Here is a 25,321-nt window from a genome sequence, read left to right as displayed (position 1 = left end):
ACCCTCTTCCATCTCACACCTACTCCTTACTTCCATTCACTCTCAAGTTACTAGATGATATGCTCCACCAGGAGCAAAGTCAGGGCAACTGCTAGACGAAGAAGGGAGAGTTCCAGAACCACAGCTGGGTAGACAGCCTCGACAGCAAGCAGCCCATTTGGGAGCGGAAGATGGAGAGGCCTATGGAGATGATGCTTAAACACATCAGGGAGGAGTTTTAGGACTCCAGGGGAAAGCTTGGAGATGAATTAGTCATTGATACAGCTGAAAAAATGAAGCAATTAATAACTCCAGAAAAAAATAAAAGATGTCCCCCAAAGGAGGGTATATGTATAATCATAGAATGTTAAATGTGGTAAATAATGAATTGACATAATGTAAACACTGGGGAAGGCCACTTAAATATAATGAAAGGAGAAACAGAGAGAGGGAGAGAGAAAGAGTGTGTGTATGTATGTGTGGTATTATATGAGAGCTAAATCTTTATATTTTATCTAAGGATACAGATAGACATAAAAACTGAAGAAAAAAAGCAGTACAAAATAAGAAGGCAAATAAATGCATAAGAAAGAGCTGATGGTGGTCTATGCCTACTCTACCAACCCTAAACTCATTTTCACAAGAATATTAAAAGCAACACCTCTTACTAATGTTAGAGAATTTTAAAAAATCTTATTTTGCAGTATTGAGTGAGTTATAGAGTCTCAAATGGTCTGTTTCGCATACCATTTTTCTTCTAAGGAAAAATAGCTTAAGTATTTCTTATTCCACGAAGCACTGTGTTTGTGTTAAACCTATCAGACTGAAAGAGTGACTGGTGCTCGGTTCCTCCTGACTGCCTATAGTAAAATATAAAAGGAGAGAGATAAATTAAAGACATCGTTAAGCAGAAAGGAACCAGAACTTGAATTTTCAGCCTATCATGATTGCAAAAAATGGGAAAGCTTGTTGTGAAAGAACACTGAGGGTATGGCTGAATAATCATTTGATAAAGAGATCACGGGTACAACTCTTAGGCTAAATCAGCTATCTCAACAGAAGCCAAGAGTAGAGATGGGATGATACCAGTAGAGAGGCTGCTAGTTTGAACTAAAGAGACCACGGAAGGCAAGATGGAATTAAGGAATTCTTGGATTTTACAGGACAGGATCCCAGAGCTATTTGGCCTCAAAGATGAGCTATTCCTTCCAGAAATGGAAAGATGGGCTCAAAAGTTGATTAAGAGATCATCAGGGCTGCCCCTCCCACCACAGGGAGTGCAAGGCCAGAAGGATAAGGCTGCTTCCAACTCGGCTTCAAAAGGTGCACTCAGCTGAAGGGGCATGATGCTGCCACCCCAGTGTGCCTAGGAGACAGAATATAGAACCAAAGAGATTTATTCTTGGGCCTTAAGATTTAATGAAATTTGCTTTGTTAAATTTTGGACTTGCTTGGGATCCATCATCCATTCCTTCTTTCTGATTTCTCCCTTGGATTCGGAATGTCTATCCTATGCCTGTCCCACCACCATATTATGGAAGCACATAATTTGCCTGGTTTCACAGGTTCACAGCTGGAAAGGAATTTTGCCTCAGGATAAATCATACCTCAAGTCTCATCCATACCTGATTTAGATGATACTAAGAAGAGACTTTGGACTTTAGAATTTAGAGTTGATGATCGAATGACTTAAAACTTTTGGGCTGCTGGGAGAAGGACATGATTTTTGCGGGGACACGAACATTCTGTCCATAACATAGTTTCTGGCACAGAGTAAGCATTCAACAAATGTTTGAGGGTGAAATAAATGATGGCCAACAAAGCTTTATTTCCAATCATCCCCCAATTTCTAGGCCTAGATTTTTAACTGCCTTCTGGATATTCTACCTGAATGTCCGACTGCATGTCAAACTCAAAGTATACAATAATTCAGGTTCTTGTCTTTCATTCTTCTTTTCTCCCTTTCTCTCAGATCCGCCTCCTCCTTACTTTCTCTACAATTATTTTCTCAGTCATTCAAGACTAGTTAATTCTTTCTCCTGGCTCAGGGCAGCATGCATCCAAGAGCTCTCAGTTAACCCTTTAAATATCTCAGAAAGAAAGTATCACTGTACTCTGAACCTTATTTCATACTATTCCTCTTACAGTGTGGACAATGTATGCTAACCCAGTAAGTCCTGAGCTGTTCTACCTCTGAGTCTCTACTATTGCTGTTTCCTTTGCTTGATGTAGTAACTTGTACATTTGGATATTCAATAAAAACTCACTTGCTAGAAAAGAAGAGTCTAATTTGTAATAGCAGGGATTAGAAACTAACTCATTACAAACAAAAATGTCACTAAAATAACAGTAAAATGAACCAAAGGGAGTAAGTTCACAACATATAGAAAGGCCATGAATAGACCACAAATTAATGATGTTGAAGACAGCAATAGAAACTAACAAAAACAAAGGACAGAGAGAAAAAAATAACTGGGGAATAACAATTTCAGCAAGATTTTCATATAAACTGGCAAGCTGAATCTAAAATTTACATGGAAATGCAAAAGCCCTGTAATAGCCAGAAATAGCTCTTATAAAGAAGAAAGTTAGAGGACTTAAAGTACCTGATTTCAAGACATAAAAATAGAAAGCTAAAGTCCATGTTTAAGATAGACATATGATTCAGTTGAACAAAAAAGGTTAAGAAAGAGAATGAGGTATTTATTTAATTGATTTTCTACATATGTGCCAAGGTAATTTAATAGCAAAAGGATAATAACAAATTCTCAGAAAATAACAAAGGAGAAAATGAGTGGTTTTGAGGTATTTCAGGGATCAAATTATGGTCTGTGGGCCAAATCCAACAGCCACCTATTTTTGTAAATACAGTTTCATTGTAACATACTGTAACATACTCATTTGCTTAGAAATTGTGTGTGGCTGTCTTAGTATTACAATAGCAAAACTGAGTAGTTGTAACAGAGACCACATAGCATGCAAAGCCAAAAATATTTATGATCTAGCCCTTTAAAGAAAAGTTTGACGATCCCTGGGTGATGCAAATTTTTCTTAAATAGGACAAAACAGCATGAAATGTACTGGACTTTGTAAAACTAAAGCAAAATGCTTTTCAAAAGATACCGTTAAGAAACAAAGAGGCAAGGTATAGATTAAGAGAAAATACTTGCTAAACACATATCTGATAAAGTATGTATATACAGAATATAAAAACACTGACAACTCAATGATAAAAATACAAACAATCCAATAACAACTGGACAAAAGGGCCGAACAGACACTTCATCAAAAGACATATGGATGGCAAACAAACACATGAAAAGATGCTCGACCTTATTAGCGATTAGGAAAACATAAATTAAAACCACAATGAGATATCACTAGACTTGTTCAAATATAATTCAAAACACTGACACCATCAAATGTTGAAAAGGAAGTAGGCAACTGGAATTTTTATACATTGTTGGTGAGAGTGCAAAATTGTAGAGCTACTTTAGAGAAGAGTTTGGAAATTTCTCTAAAACGTGAACATTCACTTTCAATTTGACCCCGCAATTATCTTCTTAGATATTTACCCAAGAGATATAAAAACGTGTCCATACAAAGATATATACAGGGACGTTCACAACAACTTCATTTAATAGTCAAAAAGTGGAAAGAACCCAAATGTCCATCAACTGACAAATGGCTAAAAAAAAAAAAAAAAAGTTAAAGGAAGAAACTGATACATATAGGAACACAGTTAATCTAAAAAGCATTATGTTATATACAAAATTCTAGAAAAAGCCAACTACAGAGATAGTAAGCAGATTAGATGTTGCTAGGCGCCAAGAAATAGATTAGCATTAGATAGCTCAGCAACACTGGATTTTAAAATACAGGGAAAAATGTCTTCAAAGTATGAGGAAATCTGATATTAAACCTAGAATTCCCCATCCAGGAAAATTATCTATTAAGTATAAGCACAAAATATTTTTTAAAAGGCATGTAATGTTTCAAAAACTTACCTACCAAAAACTTTTTCTGAAAAGATTATTTGAAGACATAATTTAGCAATATAAAAAAAGAATAAAATAGAATGTGCAAGAATAAAAAAAACTGGTAACATCTTTTGATACAACGAAGACATATCAACCATTAAATTTTTTAAAATGTATTTTACACACCTGTTAGAATGACAGTCATCAAGAATACAAGAGATAAGCTTTGGAGAGGATGCGGAGAAAAGGGAACCCTTATGCACTATTGGGAATGTAAATTGGTGCAGTCACTATGGAAAACATTGCAGAAGTTTCTCAAAAAATTACATATAGAATCACTATCTAATTCAGAAATTTCACTTCTGGGTATGTATCTGAAGAAATGAAATCATTGTATCAAAGAGATATCTGTATCCCCATGTTCACTGTGGCATGTTTTTAGAACAGCAGGACAAGGAAACAACCTAAGTGCCCATCAACAGATGAATGAATAAAGAACATATATATAATGGAATATTATTCAGCCATTGAAAAATAGGAAATTCTGCCATTTGTGACAATATGATGGACTAGAGGGTATTTTGTTAAGTGAAGTAAGTCAGACAAAGAAAGATAAATACTATATGAGCTTATTTACATGTGAAATCTAAAAAAACAAAAAAACAAAAAAACTGATCTCATAAAAATAAAGAGCAGACTGGTGGTTGCCAGAGGGAGAGGAAATGGGTGACTGTTGGTCAAAAGGTACAAACTTCTAGTTATAAGATAAATAATTTCTGGGGATATAATGTATATCATGGTGACTATCGTTAACAATACTGTACTGTATACTTGGAACTGCTGAGACAGATCTTAAAAGTTTTCATTGCAAGGAAAAAAAAACTGTAACTGTGAGGTGATGCATATTAACTAAACTTAATTTGGTAATTATCTCACAATACATACATATATCCAATCAATATGTTGCATACCTTAAAATAATATGTTATATGTCAATTTTATCTCAATAAAACTAGGGGGAAAAAGAACTGCTGGGAAGAGAACAAAAAGCAGAACAAGAAAGTGAAGGACTAAACGGGAAGAAAAGAAAGGAACTAAACACGTGACATGACACTGAGCAACTGAGGGAGTGTAAGAAATGAAACCCATTGTCCTATTCTGTTCTATAAATTCAGTTGAGAGATGCAGGATGGCATTTCATTTTCAAAGTGTCCAAATACATTATCTGACACTGAAGTAAAATATTTATAGAATTAAAAAATTTAAATGCAGTTCAGTGTTTTCAATTTGTAAAATGAACTTATGGACAAAACACTGAAGACCCAATTATAGTTACAGAACTTAGGACTTGTAATTATTGACACTGTCCAAGTAAGTTACAGCTAACAAGAGATAACAGGCTGAAGGGAGGAGAGATGGCAAAAGATAGTTGTGATAACTTTATCCTACATAATAGGGAATTAATAGTGCTATATAAAATGGATGAATCCAAAAATAAAAGGCAAAAACCATAATTTACAATTGTAACAGTAACCACTGGAGTAACTAAAAATAATTAATAGAAATCAACATTGTGGGATTTTTCCACACAGGGAGAGTGGAACTGTAGATTGTGGAAGGTGTGGGTGGGGGAATTTAACTTTTCACTTTAATTCTTTTATTATTGCTTACCTTTTTTGCTACCATTTGAATTATTTTTTATAATAAAGTACATCTCTGAAAATTCTAAACTGAAATGTGCAAAAATATGTCTCCAATCACAAATACAGTTAAAGAGTTCCTGAGGGAAAAAATGTACTTCATAAATCACAAACACCTTAGTCTTATCAATATTACCTCAACAGGACCAATTGATTTTTAAAATAAAGATAAAATTTTCTTAATTTTCTTGCAGCATACTAAGTTTATCTATGTTTTAAAGGACTAAAGCATTTCCTTGGAAGAACTTGATTACTGGATTGTTTCCTCTTATTTTATTGTTAGTATTTCACAAAGATCAGAAAAACACATACCAAATGTTCAGTTTCTGATTTATCAGCTTTAGTATCTTCTAATCACAGTAGAGAGAATATTCTTTTTTCCCCTTAACATAATTTCTTTTCCTGGTGGAATATTTCTCAAGTGAGCAAGACAACACTTGTGTATGCATGATACTGCTGAATGAAATACATGTTAAGAAATACTATTTAAGGAAAACAGGTTAAGTTCCAATTTTAATAGGGAATCAGAAGTATTCCCAAGAAACATCAACACATTTAAAAGTGGTGATTATTTTAAAACTGATGGTATTACAGTGCACAAGGACAATTAAGATTTGTGACAACTAGATTTCTGGGAAGTGGGTAATTCCAACACATCAAAACCCAGGATCAAAAATTAAGCATATATTTACTGTATTTCATTGATTCTGACTCATTTTTTCTTCCCATGTTACTATTTCTGAAATTAAGATGCATTTTACAATTGATAGTACTGTATCAAATTGTCAGCCAGGCAGCAAAGCAGGAGATACAAAGTTATCATTGTATGGGTATGACACTCTTGGTTGTTATTCCTGGTGTGTAGGTGGACAAATGTGATTCAGCGTTTCTGCCAAGAATCCATATGTGGCTCAATTAAGGAAGACTATGCATCCTGGCTTTCTAGAATACTTCCATTGATACTTCCTGAGGAAATCAAGGCAGCATCTACAACAATACTTGGACAATGGATGTCACTGTTTCAGAATAAAATCTAGGTGCAAGAGTGGAGCAGCTTTTAAGAAATGCATTGCCAGTACTCTTGATGTCACAGAGAACAGTATCACGGGAAAAAAAACACGAGTTGTGAAAAAATAGTGATGTCAAGGACTGTGAACCAGAAGGTGATTCATTATGTAGTAACATGACTGTGAAGAAATTTTACGAATAAGCTAAACATTTTGCTTGTCTTCTTTTTATGTGCAAGTGTGGTATGTTCTAAAAAAAGTCTGAGAAAACTCCTTTAGAAAGGACTGAATAAAAATTCTAAGTGAAAAGAAAACATTTTGTCCTAGTTTATTTGGCAGTGTTTTTGTATGAGTGGTACATAAAATAATGACAAATCTTATGATTCAGGACATCTCAGATTTCATAAAATATGGCATTTCTTTAGTGAGGAGGCTAAAATTCCTTTAGCATCTGTTTCTAATCATTCCATCTATCTATATATATAATTTTCCTAATCATTCCATCAATATATAACAAAATTTTATCCCAACGTGTTACGGATAAATGCTGTTATGCTAGTAATTTTTCTAGCTAAGACCAATGTGAATACCTGGTTACTCTTCATTCTTTTATCCAGTAATCTGAACAAAAATACCAGAAAATAAAAAACTGGTCCACATAAATTAAGAATCATCAATAGTGTGGTTTTTTAAGTCTTGGGAAGTGGAGAACTCATCTTAAGGCAACAGTGTCAGATCATTCTTTATAACTCTCTGCCAAAAAAATCCATTATGTAAAAATTCTGTATTAATGGTTTCAACATTGCGATTTGGAATTCAAGTTAAAATGAATGATTTAAAGATGTACCAAGGAATGATATCTTGGGGAAAAAGAAGAAATACTCTGGTACTTTTTGCTTTCTAATATTCAGGGATTTATATAAGAGTTTGTATTTAATATATTGTTATATTTGTAAACCCTAATATTTTTGAAGTATGCCATCACCTATCTTGCTCACTGGGACGCTTGACTGTATCAGAGATGACCACTGTATCTCTAATCTATATTATTTATTGCAATGTCTATATTTAATCAAATAAAAATTTTAATTAATATTTTGATAAAATGTCTATTTCAAGAGAATGCTAAGAATAAGCTCTTTAATATCCAATTGTTACAGCTGTCAATCACAGATCAGGCTCCTCCCTAATGATTTCTAACCTGGTGCACCAACAGAACATGCTGAATGGTTGTTATAATCCTGTTTCCTAAGAGGAAGGATACAGATAAGATTTTTGGTATTTTCCTGCAGTGTGGTACTTACAGTTCCCAAACATTTGGCAAAAAGATCATACATAAATAAAAATAAAAACCAGGTATCATAAATTCCATACAGAAGATAGGATGCAAAGTATAAAATTTCCCTCTTTTAATCAAATAAACTAAGTTAGAAAATTAATATGAATAAAGAAATTGCCACTGCCTTTGGACAAAAACAACTATCTATTCTACTTTAAAAAACTACTATATAAAACCAAATTATTATGAATTTTCAGTATCAAAATATACTCCAGTATTTAAGCATATTTATTTTTTTCACCAGAAACATTTATCCTTATCCATAAGATGCTGTAAATATATTTCTTCCCTTTTCAATTCATCTCATTTGGTGCTTACTGCTATATTATTTTGTGGTCTTTGTTTTGGCAGATGCACAAGCAAAATCTGATTCCAACAGTTTGACCCTTCTCACTTTTTATGTTCTCTAGGGCATAATAAAACCCAAGATACAATCCCTCAGCAGTTAATGAAGCTTAACCTCCCACCCTCTTAATTACCAATGCATTACACCAACTATGGGCATCATACTCCTCTCTAAGCTATTTTACAATTCAGCAGAAGTACTACTGAGCTATTATGTAGCAACATAATCCATGCAGCATGAGAAATCCCTCTTAAAAATAAAATCTTTTGATCCTTGCAGGTTTTGGTAACTGTATAATTAATACTACTTAAGCATTATCCATGTATCAGTAAGTATATTGTATCAGTAAATATATTACTTTGTTGACTTATGGGAGTTTTAGGAGGGAATATTTATTTTCTGAAAGTTCAAAAAAGAAACAAATCCAAAGATATTACTGATTATTATAATTTGAATATAAATGTACTCCAAATAGCTAACCTGAACATTCATACATTAAAGGTATGTTCTCCATATTATCTTCATTTAAGTATTTAAAAGTATGAGGGGGTGACTTCAGCTGTTAAAAGCATTCAGAAATGTAGATCACATGGAGTAATTCAGAAGTTCCTGGAGTATAGGTGATGTTACATAAAAAATGTTTTTAAAAGCTCATAGATTTAAAAATTAGTAATTAGTGAATTATTTACATTCATATTTGAAACTAAATGCAGTACAGATCAGGGAACATCTTAGTGCAATTTCAGATTTTTTTTCTTGAATATAAAGGTGGCAAAGTTATTGCTCTCATAAGAAAGGTGAAAAAGCACTTTCCCGTTGGTATAGGAACACAATTTTAAATAAATTCCCAAGTTAAACTACTGACAAAAATTCTAGTAATTTGACAACTACATCAATTATATTAATCTGAAAAACAGAAAATGAAACCAGTGGGATAGGAGCAGTGTTCTCAGTGCTTTTCCATCGATCCTTATGACATTTCTTTTTAACACATAAACCAGAAATGTGTTGAGAAGACTGGAAAAGTCTGACTATCAAGTTTCCTGACTAGTATAGAGGAAGAAGGAGGATAACATGATGAATAGGAAATGGAAATCTGCTAGAGAAGTATTCAGAAATAAAGGGAAAGGGTTGCACTAAGTACTAAATAAATAAATAAATAAAATAAAAAAAACTATCTTCAATTAAATGCAAACATAATTATTTAAAAATATTACATTCTAAACTACTGCATTTTTAAGAGCACCAGTCACAGAGGGATCTCAAAGCAAATTAGAATGTATTAATCCCTGAGTTCTATTACAATCTAGTAGTAAGACTGGAAAAATGAAGTACAGGCAAACTTAAATTTCTTATCTAGATCCTAGCAATATGCCTGCTAACACTAGAAACAAGTCTTGACCAAAGCAGGCACATCCTTTCAATACTGCCTATTCAAGGCATTGACTTAAAAGGAGTTTAAAGGGAAATGCACTGAATTTCTTGGCATTCTGATATTATTAGCTTCCATAATTATTTTCTCACATATATAAAAAAATCAAAACTGTCAAGCTGTTAAAAGCAAGTCTCCATGAGGTCTATATTAATTTTATCAATTTTCCTCAATACATAATTTTGATACATAATTTTTGTGTTTTATATGTCAAAATGTAAAAGTTGTATTACATATTTAAAACAGCCCCTTCAAACAAATTTCTTAAGAAGAAAGCTTAAAGTAAGAAATTCTATGTTTTTACTTATAGAGAGGAAAGAATTCACAGTAGGCATCTACTAATAGTTCTAGCCATAAAAATTGGAGTTTTCCTTTCTAGGTTCTTTCACAAAGTAAAGTTCATATATCCAATGCTATATTTAATCTGCCTCTGACTGCAGAACCAATAAAACTAATACTAAGAGACATATAAGTTAAAATGAAGAGAGCTACTAATTAGATAAGTACTGTTAAAAATGTGAACTTCTGTGTGTGTGTATATATTATGAATGTGCATGTATTTATATCTTTATATCTATATCCCTAGTTATAGAAAGAATAACAAAAGGTGAACAATGCAGTCCTTGTAATTAGAAATATCTTGATTACATTACATTTTGTGAATTGTTTTAAAAAGCAGACTAAACTCTCCACTTAATCATTGGATTAACAGATTTATCAGTGAAACCATATGTTATATTTCCTTTTAGGAAATACACCCTTTTACTATATACAGGTACATATTAACCTGTTTTAAAGAAACATAATATATAAAAATCCACATTAAGCAAACAGGTCATGCAATAATTATTTGAGTTATAGAAGACTCTTATGTTGACAGAGAATTCCTACAAATATCCTTAAAAGTGCCCCTATTGAATATTAACTAAAATAACTTCTAAAAATCTGACATAACTAAAACATTTCTAAGTATAATTATTTTAAAAGTTAAAATAAAGACAATAATCTTATAATTAATAATTAAATCAAGGTCATAGAATGTTCATATTGTTGGAAAAGAAGTATTCTAAAATTTCATGGATATCTATTTTCAAAGAAATCTCAATTAGGAATGGAATCAGGCATTATCTTCATTTAAAAGGTCCTGATCAGTTAAATTCCTAGCTCAGGAATACACAACAAGCAACTGGTTTTATTTGTTTGATCTCATGTATTTTTATTTTTCCAAAATAAACCCAGCCTATGGAAAATGTCACAAACAAAAATCCTTAGGGTATGTGGGGTATTAAATGAAACTAGTTATTACTTTATTTGTATTAAATTTGAAAATTATTTTCTGTAGTACGTTTGGTGTTAGTAGAACAAAACTGATTCTCTTTTTGCATTAACTACTGAGAAGTCAAGGTAACGGGGTAAGAGCATAAAACAGATTTTCCTTAATTTAAGAAATTCTCTAGCACCTTGTATGTTACAGTCCTTTTCAAAAAATATAAAAGTAAAAAGCTTCACTTCATAGTTATAGGTCTATTTTCTAATTCCAATTTATGTCTTCATTTTAGTACTATATATCCTGTTTTTGAAATCTGGCATAGATTTCTAGACACAGTCATGCACACACAGACTGCAGTGAGAATATTTTACAAAAACAATAAACACATTTCAAATGCCTCTGGTTTCATTAATACACTATATTATGCAAAAATGGAGGTGAGGAACTAGGGACCCTTTCTGCAACTGCCTGTCAGTTTCTGATGAACAAAAACTTAAAATTTCAGAAAAGAAATGCTGGCCACTGAAAGTATCACAACACTAGCTGGAAAAATAGCCCTATCTTTTCTGAGGATTTCAATAGTAGAGTTATCCTTTTGCACATAATAAATCTTCACAGACTGTCTATTTAATCTGTGACCCTTGATGGTGCTGCCTTTCCCCTTTCATGATATCCTTTAATGATTCATTAAATGGGACAGTATGTTAATTTGGGGGGGTGCTGATGAAAAATTATTTTCTTTTAGCTTGAATGGCTCTCGTTTTTCAAAATTTGAAGTCATTCCAAAAGGACTGAATACTTTCCCTTCTGAACCCCTTTTTCAGAAAAAGTATTCAAAAGAAAAATGAACTCTATTTCTAATATTCCCAATACTAACTTTGTATGGCTTCCTTTCCAAGAGTGATAAAAGTGCCAAATAATAGTTTCCAGATTTTAACATTTCCCTTTAACATAACAGTAACCATCAAGTATTCACAACCATTCATTTTTTTCATGGGTTCAAAATAAAATATTTGAAAGTAAATGTGAGGCTTGGAATAAGTGCTTTAAGATTTAGAAAGCAAACCCCCTGATATTTCATTTTTAATTTGGAATTCCAGAATAAGGTAGGCAGGATATCGTCAATCTTGATACAAAAAGTTAAGTGACTTGCGTAAGGTCCTGCAGCTAGTTATGTAGTAACACAGAAATTAACATCTCAGCTCAGATCCCAAATGTATTTCACTTTCTTGAGGATAAAATTCTATCAGAGTATGGCATTTTTGCTATGTAAGTTAGGCTACTTTTCTGCATGCAAAATTCCTTTCTTTTGTTGACTGGTGCATAAACATCAATGCCAAATGTGTGCTTATTTTAATATTATATCAAAAATGTTCTCCCTAGCTAGTGACAGAGATGTGGGTTTATTTTCCTTTATATTTTTATCTTATCTTCCATTTCCTCGTTGGAAAATAAAGCACATGCCAGTTTTTAAAAGCTGGCTACAAATGTAGGTCACTGGAAGCAGTACTGAGCCCCTGCATGTTTCTTCTTAGTCTTTTTAGTTTGCCAAAGAAGCTCTAACTGTGGCTGCCAGGGGAGAACTTAGAATTTTAAATAAGCTCTCACAAGTAGCTGGTGGAGTGGAGGAAGAGTGAAACCCTGGGGTCAAACAGCAAATTTCCGGCTCAACTAGCACTTCAGAGTTCTAAGCACTGAAAAGCATATAGATAGCCTGATAATTTTCTGAACAAATAAAATGTTGACAACGAAATAGAGGGAACGTATTCTGAGTACAGCTCTGTCTTCAAAGGTCTTTTAATACTTGTACTTATATTATGAACAAAAGATATACAGTGATAAAATAATTTTGATAGGAACACACTGTAAACTGACTATACTTCAATTAAAAATAATAATACTTTTGATAGGAAATACATTAAATAATATAGGCTAGAAAAAGTAAAAATGTATGGGAAAATGTGTTATGTATAAAGTATTGAGTATGCATAAAGTTTATCAAGTGGAATATAGAAGGGCCAGAAAATAATTTTTAATTATTTATAGCATAAAGTATGATTTTTGTCCTGAATCATGAAACTACAACTTTGGAGAAGAATATAAATTTTAAAATGTTCAATAATATATTTGGCAACCAAAGGGTGTTTCTTTAACTTCATTCTTATAAGCTGTTTCAGTTTATGGTACTGAAGGAAAACAATGGTTGGGTCTGAGACTTTTCTGTATTCTGTCTACTCAGAAAGACTAGATTGTACTGCAGTGCACCAAGAGCAAACAACTGACCACTCACTAGACTTCTAATTCTTGTTCCACGATCAGTAAATAACAGATGGATGGCAAATAGTCTTAATCTTGACACCAAACTGACAGAGGGAAGAGAAACCTTTTTAATAGTAACTCAAACTTTACATTGTTTAGCAAATAATACTGATTCATCTAATTCTAAATCAACTAATATCTCAGATCTCAATTAAAACCAAGGAATCAAATAAAGAAAAAGATACAAGGTACAATGAATAAAATCTTAAAAAATGAGTTCAATATTTGGGTAAAAGACTGATGTTTGGGGATTTAAAATAATGCTTTCAAACTATTAAGATATCATTTTAATTTTTATTTATGGATTTAAAGTCTGTGAAAAAGAATTCTGAATATGTTAGTTTAAATTTCATACTTCATTACTAAATATCCTATTATACTAATTCACCAAATATGATATGGTTTATTTTAAATGAACTGCAACTTATTCCATGACTTATGAGTTATTTTAAAGTAATTCATTTTCAATTATGAAATATTTTCTCAACAATAAATATGGGAAGTTTCATCATAATTGATTTCTAATTTGAACTATTTATTTACTAGTGCGTTTGATGTTAAAATACTATATGACGTAAGCCTTTAGTAAACCTCAAGGTAGTTAGGATACTTCTGCTGGTAACCATGTACTTAGCCTGGGTACACATTAAAAAATACAACTCTGAAGCTGCTTAAGAGCATTTTAGCCTCCCACTTTGTTCTAACTGTGGCTGATGTTAGACAGTGTATAGTGTATGTAACAGATAACTCAAAAAGTTCATGCAACAAGTCAAGAATTAACCCCTTGTTGTAGATGTTAGACATCTCTTCCTGCATGAATACTACCTATCTGGCATGTCACCACTAAAAAATATCCAAATTAAGTTTTAAAACTGACTTTAGTATATTATGAAATAGTCTTTAAATTTACTTCTGAAATTTTACTTTCTTTAATTCTATCAATATTAACACATAACATAATATTGTTAAAAATTATGAAAAGAATGTAATAGGGAAGTCTTAGCATTTTCAAATTCTAAAGAAATGTTTGAATGTGTATGTGTGTATATAATTTATTTTATAAAAAGTCAACCTATCTACTGATAAACTGTTTAAATCTTTCAATGTAAAAATGTGATTTTTGCTATATCAGAAAACATTTCATAGAAAGTTTTTATGGAGAATATCCATGACTATATTTGAAATGATCAAGAAAATTCTTTTAGATAAAAAAGTTAACTAAAAAATACTTACCATATGTATTTTAAAAAGCTTTAACAACATGTATATTGTTCTATAGGATTTTCTAAGGGGTATAATTTTTCAGTGTTACATCTTAATGCTGACTTCCTGAAGGAGCTTTGACTACAATAGGCATGAATATATTTTCAAAGGATGATGGATAAATTGCTGGGTGGTTATATAATATACCTGAGGCAGCTGATGGGGCTTTTTATCCTTTACTTGTCTTTTAGTTATACACAGTTTTAAGATAATTATGGTCTATAAGATTGTCCTTTCCCTTTTCTAGTACCAGCAATATTTGCCTTGGTTATAGGTTCCAGAAATCTCCAATCATACATCATAAAATTAAACTAAGCAATTATAGCATTTTCTCCCTATATTGTATCTCTAAACACTGTTAAATTAATGCCTCGGGTTTTGGTCATTCATCTTTGGGCTATTTGATACAAATAAGTTTTCAATATAACTAACTGAGTTGGGCACATTGAAATTCCAACTGGATGTTATGTAGAAAATACATAGTATCTATACCTTTTACAGGTGAGAAAATACTACTTCTCTATATTAGTATTCAATACTTCATTTTAAATTACAAAAACATTTTGTTTATTTTTCTCAGAGATGTTAAAAACTTTGTCTATGTACTGGTGCTATGAAGAATATACATAATTTTAATTTTTATCAGCCATAATTTTCTCATCCAATCTATTTTAAATGTGTGAACACTGGACCACATTAAATATATATATGTTACAAGAATATTTTTTGTACTTTTTTCATAGAAGAATGAGTGGCACATTATTCTTTTAGATCAAATATCATTTTGCTATTACATATTAAACATGTAAGAAATATACAATCACAAGATTGAGAATTTAAGAAATGGTACTGATGAATGAAGATAACTATTAACTCAAAAACTAAGTTGTCTTCAGAGTAGAGCTGCACAAAATACAAGAATGTAATCAAAATTAAAATAGTTTAAAAATGAGTCACTAAAAAGTTTTTTAAATGTAGGGAAATGTTAACTGTGCTGTTATTTAGCATCTATAACCTTGAAGTACTTTCATTTCTCACCTATAAAGTATTTTAGTTAAAAGCAAATAACAGTGTAAAATCAAAGACGATAAATTTTTCCTAAGGATCTCATGCTCAACTTTACAATTCATTTAATATTTAACTTTACTGAATACATTATTGATAAACATTACATTGTCCTGTAAAGAAAACTTGCCATTCAAATAAAAACAATTTGTTCTAGGCTACTGGTTATAAATAGAAGAATGAAACAAACTTTCAAAATGCAGCATCAAATCTGCAATGTTATATAAAGTAAATTTAAGACCATTAGGTTTTTGTGGCAGCAATGATAATGTCTTTGATAATACATTCTAGGTGCACAAGACAAAGTAGATCTGACGACACTACAACACATTTTTCAGTTAAAAACTATGCTAGTCCAGAGCAAGAGAAACCTCTAACATGTTAAAAGTAAATGGTCATACCATTTTAACATTTATTTCCCTTGAAATGTAAGAAAATTTTAAGCTCCAGGAGATTAACTAGCATGTTGTTATAAGCTGAATCTCAGTAATGGTGAAAATTCAAATATGGGAAAGTCAAGTAAAATATGTGTCAACACTGAAACCAACAGTACTTCTTATAAAGAAAAAATCTTGGGATATATCAATCAATGGGAATTTGTTTTAAACAATCATCTTATAAATAATATTTAATATAACAGAAAAATACCATTGGTGGCTTCTTTTGTTTCCTTACTTCTAATGACAGTCTGCATTGACATGTAATGTGACATTACAGAGGTATAATTTGTAAAATTATAAAAGAAAATTTAAATCCAATATGCTGATTTAACTCTTTTGCCTGAGATAAATTTCATTTAGATTTTTTTAAGGAGCAGCAGTACCTTAAAAGTTATCCCTATATACATATATATATATATATATATATACATATATATATATATACACATATATATATACCCTATATATATACATGTATATATGTATGTATTTATTTACTTATTTATTTTTAGTATCTAAAGACTCTCTGTAGGTTCACTCCCTTCTGGCTTGTCCTCCTGGGATGTCTTATTTTATTTTATTTTTTTAATATCTAAAGACCCTACATATTTAAAATCCAAAGGTAACATATTTTCTCAAGTTGATACAAAATAAATGATAATTAGCATAACTAACTACAACAGATTAGTGTACTTTGGGGATGCTAAGCACAGGTTCACTGAGTTACATCAGTATTTGGATTTAATTATATCAGGCATTTGGTAGTCTAAAATTAGAAAAGTTAATATTGATCAGGTATAACTTATTTCCATCACTTTTAATTGTCAAAAACGGGAAGTATATGAAGACTTTTTAAGAGGTACATGATCAAGAGAATTTTAAGGGAATTAATTCCTTGATTTTCAACTTTAACAAATACTCTTAGTGAAAACTGACTCCTAGAGAATGTGCCAAAGAGAGAAGCGCAAGTTTCCTTTTCCCTCTTCCTCTTCCATATCACTCTTTCTCACTTTATAAATGAAACATTTACTTCTCATTGCCCCAGGTATAAACAGCTCCAAAGTACCAAACAGAGACAATTCAAAATATCTTTTTGATAGAAAAAATGTGAATGCTTTAATGACTAGGAAAATAATACTTTTTTCACTGTTTTCAGCAAAATTTTAGGTGGTAATTTAAAAATATCACCTAATTTAAAATAATTTAAAATATTATATACTGATAGGTGATGTGTGATTTCTTTTAGAAAAAGTAAAAAAAATAATTTGAGGGACATTACAATAATAAAAGTCCTTTTATTCATTTTTACTTGACTATGAACAGTTCATATCTGCAAAAATGAAAAATATGAATAGAGCTGATGCTGAATACTGTCTCATTCTAGTAATATTTATTCACTGATATGTCTTAAGCAATGTAGTATGAACATTTTTATGTCTATTGATGCACTGCATGCAATAATAATTGTAATGGTGACTAAAACAAGAAATGTGTTTAACACTTGAAGCCTTTTGAGACATAAGTTTAAAAAAATTCAAATATGAAATTTTGTTATAGAAAAACTAACAAAAGGTTATAAATAAATACGTTGAACATAAAATATACTGCATTCAGACAAAACTCTGTGAGGAGTGAGTGGAATAGAAAACATGAATTCAAGGAAAATAGGACTAATGTAAAATTTCCAGCTGATAAAGAAAAGTTTGCTTTTTATATACTTTTAAAAATAATGGTACCGACATCAAATTGCTATTAGATTCAGTTGAATACATTTATAAGACTGATGTAAAAGTCTTTAACTAAAAAGGCAATATTTACAATAATGTCCTTTGTAACTAAATAATCTCATAACTAAAATTTTCACATAACTTAGTGTACAAGGGGATACATAATTTTAAAAAATATTTTTAAAGGTATGAAAGCAAAAAGATGGAAAGATTACTGTACTTTCCTATCTAGAAAACTGGCCAAGATACAGGATGTGAGATGATAATCATTCAACATAGGTTGATAAATAAATGTGAAATGCCTTCTTTGACTTTAAATGTAAGATTGTATTAGTCAGAGTTTTCCAGAGAAACAGCATGAATAGACTGTGTGTGTGTGTGTGTGTGTGTGTATAGGCACATACATAAATGTATGTATATATGCACATACATAAATATATGTATACATATACATATATCTATCTACCTGTCTCTGTTTGTCTATCTATCTCTGTATCTAATGAAATTTATTATAATGAATTGGCTCAAATGATTATGGAGGCTGACAAGTCACCAGATATGCAGAGCAAGCTGGAGACAAAGGAGAGCTGACTGTGTAGCTCCTGTCCAAATCTGAAGGCTTCTGAACCAAGAGAACTAATGATGTAGTTCTAAGCCAAAGGACAACTGGCTCAAGATTCAGAGAGAGCTGATGTTTCAGTTTGAATACAAAGGCAAGACAAAGCTGAGGTTCCAGTTTGGAGGCAGTCCAGTAGGAAGCATCCTTTTTTATACCAAGGAGGATTAGCCTTTTTGTTCCACTCGGCCTTCGACTGATTGGATGACACCCATCCACATTAGAGAGGGCGATCTGCTTTACACAGTCCACCAATTTAAATGTTAATCTCATCCAAAAGCATCCTCACAGAAAACACTCAGAATAATATTTGATCAAATATCTGGGCACCCTGTGTCCTGGTCAAGTTGACACATAAAATTAACCATCAAAAATCTATCTCTTGCTAACTTGGCTCCTATACATACCTCCTTAAATAATACTTGGGCTCCAGATTAAGACAATAACGAAATCATAATTCACACTCCGAGCTCTGTCTCCTAAGGTTAACTTCTCCTGAGTTCCTCCTTCCTGCACTATGGCCTGGACACTTTGCATGTAGTAGCTGAGAAAGTTATAGGGCTAACTGTGCTTATTTTGCATACCTCAGGAGTCAATGTCCTTTATTGTGTGATGCTCCAAGTTTTGAAAATGATTGCTTTATATATTTTGTCCTGTTTTTCAGTTGTTTTAGACATGATGAGAAATCTGGTCCTCATTACTCTACCTTGGTCAGAGGTACAACTTTAACAAAAGTCTATGTTTTTTGACTCTATTTTTATATTCTTTCTACTACACCATAAAACTGCTCTATGAATAAAGGTTTGCAGGATCTAATTACTTGCATATATGACTAGGTATTTTAACAAAGTCTGATGAAAAGGTAATATTTCTTTTATAATTTCAAAATCATTCACACAATCCCAAAAAGGACATGTAAAGAACACTGAAATTTTTAATACTAACTTGTACAAATTCAAGGAACCGAAGAAAAGTGTCAGAGATTAATTTTCAAATAAAAATGTAGTTCTCTAAGGCAAAATGTGGAAGTATATATACTGGGTTTAAATATCAGTTACCTAGGTTGGAGGAGGCGAGAAGGAAAAATAAAACAATTTTAAAAAGCATATACAGACCCTACTGCTTATGACCTGGCAAAAATTTCATATATGGCTATAAAGATGTTTGATATAAAATCTCAGGCTCAGTATGTTGTGGAATGTGCAGTGAAAAATCTATAAGCTTCTTTACAAGAATGATTCTGGCCTTTACTCCTTTACTTGCTACTGCTCCTAGCAAGCACAGTATTTTTCAGAAACTGACCACAATGATAAAGGCCAGGGAAAAGGAACAAAAGAAGAAACAAAAGAATCAAGAAGATATTACAAAAGATGAACAGCAGAAATAAGAATGAAGAAAAACAGGATCTTCAACCAAGAGAAAATCATTTGAAAAATTATACAAAGGTTTCCTTTTTGGATTTTATGACAGTATTATTTAATAAACAAAGTGTGACCCATATGAAAGAATCATGTTAGTACTGACTTCAGTAGTATAGTAATTATTATGCATGGGTGCAGAAATTTGCTGGCTTCTGTTGATAGTTATTGTAAATTAGTATTTATCATGGTATAGATTCTTTATAAATGACTTAGTCATTTGCCATTTTGCAGACTATACACTGAAATGAAAACTTTTATGAGAAAAAAATGACAGTATATTATAAATTCTAAACAAATAATGGCTTAAAAGTGATTTCTGTTCTGTACAGAGAAATTAAGAATTCTAAAAGTCAGAATTGTCCTCTCTAAGGAGAGAAGTGTGCTTGGCTTAAAAAATACATAGTATTTTAATCACATATTTTATTATTATTGCTTATTTTTTGGAAGAGAATAATTTCTGGCATTCTGAAAGCAAAAATATTAATAAATGAGTACTTCTAATTTCTACATCTTTCTTCTAATTTATACCTTTGGAATACTGGAAATATAATATCTGATAATATTCTGCACTTGTTTTTCTTTATCTAGTTTTTTTTATAGCATTCTCTTATTATGATGACAATAATTTTTCATTGTTAGTTTTTTGTAGTTTTTAATAGCTTATTAATATTTTCCTCACTTCTGATATAAATTGAGTTAAAAAATTATCCAAGAACACTAATTTAAAAATGAGACTATATGTTCAAATAAATTTGATGCTTTTCTTTAAGAAAAAAAAATAAGTGGTCCTATTAATGCATTTAAATATAGTTTGCATATATACAAACATATAACTTGTTTACATATATATATATAAACAATTTTTTTCATGAAATGTTCAAAAGGCAATATTGAATCACTATATTCCATACCTGTAAAATGTCAGCAGGGTCTTCTTTTGCAGATGCAACCAACAAAGTATGTCCACTGATAATTCCTTCTGCCAGGAAATACTTGAAGAGCAAAGGAGAATAAATATTATATTTATCCTCTTCTGTAAAAGAGAAAAAAATAATAGTCAGAATCCTACCAAATACCCTTAGATGTTTTTATATTTTTCTCCTTAAAACAAGTACATGACATGAGGTAATAATTATGTCTTCCTAAGGTACAGTTAGGCTAAGATACTTACCTAGATAGTGTAGTAGGGACTTTCAGTAGAGTCTTTATGACTCCAAAATCAGTTTCTATCTACTACATCAGCTCTGATGCCCACAAAATTTAGAAGGCTATGTAAGATTACATTGAACAAAACAGATTTTTTTTTTCTTTACTAAGATTATCTCAGGTACTGTACCTCTAAAATGACCAACATTACCTACCAATCAGTTGTAAACTCACACCTCATTTCCTTCATATTACAAGAATTAAGCAATTAGTGTACATAGCCTCCTGATTAATATTATTAAAATTTGTAAACATAGTATTACTCCTAATTCTGGTTTTGGGTTTTAAACACAACAATACTTTAAAATTGAAGATTTTAATTTGATAGATTTCCTAAATGTGTATTAAATGTTTTCTTAGTAAATCTACCAAAAAGCTAGGAGGACTAATAAGCCAAGACTATCAAGCCTGTAGCATGTAAAGTCAATACATGAGAAGCAACTGTATGTCTACAAACTAGGAACAAACATTAGAAACCAAAATTTTATAAAGTCTTTTTTAACTGATTCCAAAAACATGAAGTATTTTGAATGAATTTAATGAAATACATGCATGAACTAGTTCTACACGGGAAAGTATATAACATTCTGAGAGTAAGGATAAAAAGCCTGAATAAATGGAGTGATATATCATATTCATGGGATGGAAGACTCAAATCTTTCCAGATTGATGTACACATTTAATAGAATTTCAGTGTGAGCCCCAGTAAGCTTTCTGGAGAAAATGACAAGCTAATTCTAAAATTTATAGAAATCCGAAAGTCCTAGATAACCAAACGAATTTGAAAAAGTACACAGTTTCGAGGAATACCATCTGATTTCAAGACTTACTATAAAGTTACAACAATCACGGCAATATAGAATTTGGCAAAAGGATAGAAACATAGATCAATGTAAGAGGATAGAGAGGCCAGAAATAAACCCTAATAATTTATTTTTGACAAAGGTGGAAAAACTGTTTTTCAACAAATGGTCCTGGAATAACTGCATATCAATATGCAAAAAACAATAAAAACCTCAGCATTACCTCATACTAGTCAATTACCTTGAAATGGATCACAAAACTAAATATAGAAGCTGAAACAATAAAACTATTAGAAGAAATCATAGGGAAAATCTTTGTAACCTTGGAGAAGACATAGATTTCTTAGACAAAGAGGAAAGCATGAACCACAATAGAAAAAAGTGTATAAACTGAATTTCATAAAAAATTTTAATATTTGCTTTTGAAAAGACACCAGTAAGAAGATAAAAAGGCAAGCTACAGAAGGAAAATATTTGCAATACATGTATCTGTCAGAGAACTGGTATCCAACGTATACATTAAAAACTGGTAATTCAATAAGAAGATAAACCACTCAAACCCAACATAAAAATGAGCAAAATATTTAAATATATATATGTCACAAAAGAAGATATATGAATGGCCAACAAACATTTGAAAAGATGTTCAACAGTACTAAATATCAGAAAATGCAAGTTTAAAACACTGTGAGAAACCACTACATTCCTACTAGAACAGCTAAAATAAAAATACAATACCAAGTACAGACAAGGATGTGGAGCAAATAAAATGTTCCCACACTGCTGGTGGCAGTATAAAATGGTAGAACTACCTTGGAAAACAGTTTGGCAGTTTCAGATAAAGCTAAACATTCACTTACAGGAACCAGCAATTCCATTCCTGCTTATTTACCCATGAGAATGAAAAGACATGTCCATACATAGATATACACAAAATGTTTATGACAGCTTTTTTTCTAACATCCCCAAACTGGAAATGACACAAATGTGCATCAATTGGTGAACAGAAAAACAAATGGCACATTTACAAATGAAATACTGCTCAACAACAAAAGAAATGAACTACCGACACATAAGCAACAACACAGATGAATCTCAAAACATTAAGCTAAGTGAAAAAAGCCAGACATAAAAAGTATATATGGTATAACTGCCTTAATGTGATATTCTAGAGAAAGCAAAACTCAACTCTAGTGATAGAAAGGAGATTTTAGGTGCTTGGGGCCAGGAAACACTTTAAGCATGAGGAAATTTGCGGAGATGATGGAAATGTTTCCCATATTGATTGTTGTGGTGGTTACATGAGTATATACATTTGTAAAAACACATAAAATATACAATTAATATGGGTCTACTTTATTGTATGTAAATTATAATTCAGTAAAGTTGGTTTATTCAAGCAACTGCCTAAGGTGTAACTAAATACCATGTGGTAACTTGTCCATAAACCTTCTCAGCACAGTATATTAGAGCAAATCCGTAATCAAAAGTATAGTAGATTTACATGAAGTATAATTTTATATATTAAAGGACATAGGCAGTTCATTAATACTATCCATCACAAAGTTAAAGTTAGTATCTGTAAATCTAAAAGACACAAATTAGGCTTGGTATGGATTTAGAAGCATTTTATAAAAGTTTGTATGTGCAAAGGAAAAGGAAAATGCTTTCAGTGCTTCTGCACACTTTACAGCCAACAGGTGGAAAAGCCAGCAGAGACAAACGTGGATGAGATGATCAGCACTGCCTATTAATTCAGCTATGATACTGCAAAGAGATACTCATTTTATGTATCTGTTCAACTGTATCTTACTTTATTTCATTTTTAACAATTTTCTGTGGGTTATTTATTTATTTTTAACATCTATGTTGTGGTATGATTCCTGTACAGTAAACTACACATATTTCAGGTGTACAATCTGATGAATTTTGATAGATGTATACACCAATGAAACCACCACAATCAAGATAGCTAACATTTCCATCAACTTTATTTTACTTTTTTAAACCTATCACTCTTTAGACTTGACTTTACTCATTCTTTCTTTCTTTCTTCTATCTATCTATTTTTAAATAGAGGTTCTGGGGATTGAACCTGGGACCTTGTACATGCTAAGACTAAGCACGTGCTCTACCACTCAGTTGTACCCTCCCCCCTCAGTCTGTTCAACTTTAGAACAAAAAAGAAAATCATGTTTAAAAAAAGAATTGATTTTATCTCAAATACTTACCGTTAAATTAGTTTATGGAAGCAACTATATAAACCAGGATCATTGCAAATAAATGATGTAAGAAAAAATATGATACAAAAATTTTAATTTCTAAGATTGATATTTTTACAATGTGAAAAATTTTTAAATTTTAAATTTTTAAATAATTCACCTACCATCTATCACACTCACAGAATTATTGCTAAAATTTGTTCTATTTCCTTTCAGTACTTTTTCTTTTTTTTAAAATTTATTGAAGTATAGTCAGTTTATAGTGTGTCAATTTCTGGTGGACAGCATGTTTCAGTCATACATATATATACATATACTGGTTTTCATTTTCTTTTTCATTATAGGTTACTACAAGATACTGAATATAGTTCCCTTGCTCAGTACTTATTCTGTAGATGTTTTCATACAGGGTTACAATTATCATTGAATTTTGTATCCTACTTTTTTCACTGAGTCCTACATGCTTCACAGTCTTGTAACTATGTGTAAGACTGCATGATATTCCAGCAAATGTACCATAATTTACTTAGTCATCCTCCCACCAAGGACTTTTCATGCTGCTTTCAGGCTTTTGTTACTACAAACTACAGAAGCACAAAAGTGCCCCAAATTCCACATGTCCAAGACGGAAATCAGTAACTCATATTCTTCCATCAAATGTGGTCCTCTTTCAGTCTTCAGAAAGATCAGGATTTATTCTTTTTTTTTTTTTCTTTTATCAATGATGAGAGTTTTTACTGGTACAAACATGTTGGAAAAATTAATTTAACCCTACAAATTCTGCACCAACAAGATATCCTGCACCCAGGATTTTACTGAAGGGAAAAGAAGGTCCACAAAAAATGTGTCCATACATGTCTATAGCAACTTTTACAGTTCACTTCTATAACTGATTTATAATAGTTACCAATACTCTCTTGAGAAATGAGGTCAGGCCTAATGAATATTCAAACTCAGCAAGATTCCCCTCACTTACCACATTCCTTTCACCACTAAGAAGATATAGGAAAAAGTCATCATTTCGTGGTGTGATGTAAGAATTCCAATATATTTTAGATGAGAGAAGTCAACTATGGAGGAGGTCACTGTTGCGCACAGAATGTGAAGTTGGAGGAACAGAATGTGAAAAAGAAGGGGCTGGCCCTGCTTCTACTGGCTTCAATGCAGCTCAGGTGTTGATCCTTTG

The 25,321-nt window shown here is 31.5% G+C and overlaps 1 protein-coding gene across 4 annotated transcripts in view; it reads right to left on the bottom strand.

Moving 5' to 3' along the window:
* Positions 1-25,321, bottom strand: part of ELP4 (elongator acetyltransferase complex subunit 4) — a 217,019-nt gene that overhangs the window by 173,486 nt on the left and 18,212 nt on the right. For all 4 annotated transcript variants that reach the window (XR_012076653.1, XR_012076652.1, XR_012076654.1 and 1 more), the window contains exon 3: positions 20,816-20,937. Coding sequence is in view for 1 of the 4 variants with exons in the window: in XM_031681066.2 (XP_031536926.1) it covers positions 20,816-20,937 (122 nt within the window). In the remaining 3 variants the exon portion in view is untranslated. The remainder of the gene's footprint in view (positions 1-20,815; positions 20,938-25,321) is intronic.

The sequence above is a fragment of the Vicugna pacos genome, chromosome 10, assembly GCF_048564905.1.
Source record: "Vicugna pacos chromosome 10, VicPac4, whole genome shotgun sequence".
Lineage (NCBI taxonomy): Eukaryota > Metazoa > Chordata > Mammalia > Artiodactyla > Camelidae > Vicugna > Vicugna pacos.
The sequence above is the reverse complement of the archived record's forward strand: the minus strand, read 5'-3'. Positions and strand labels throughout refer to the sequence as shown.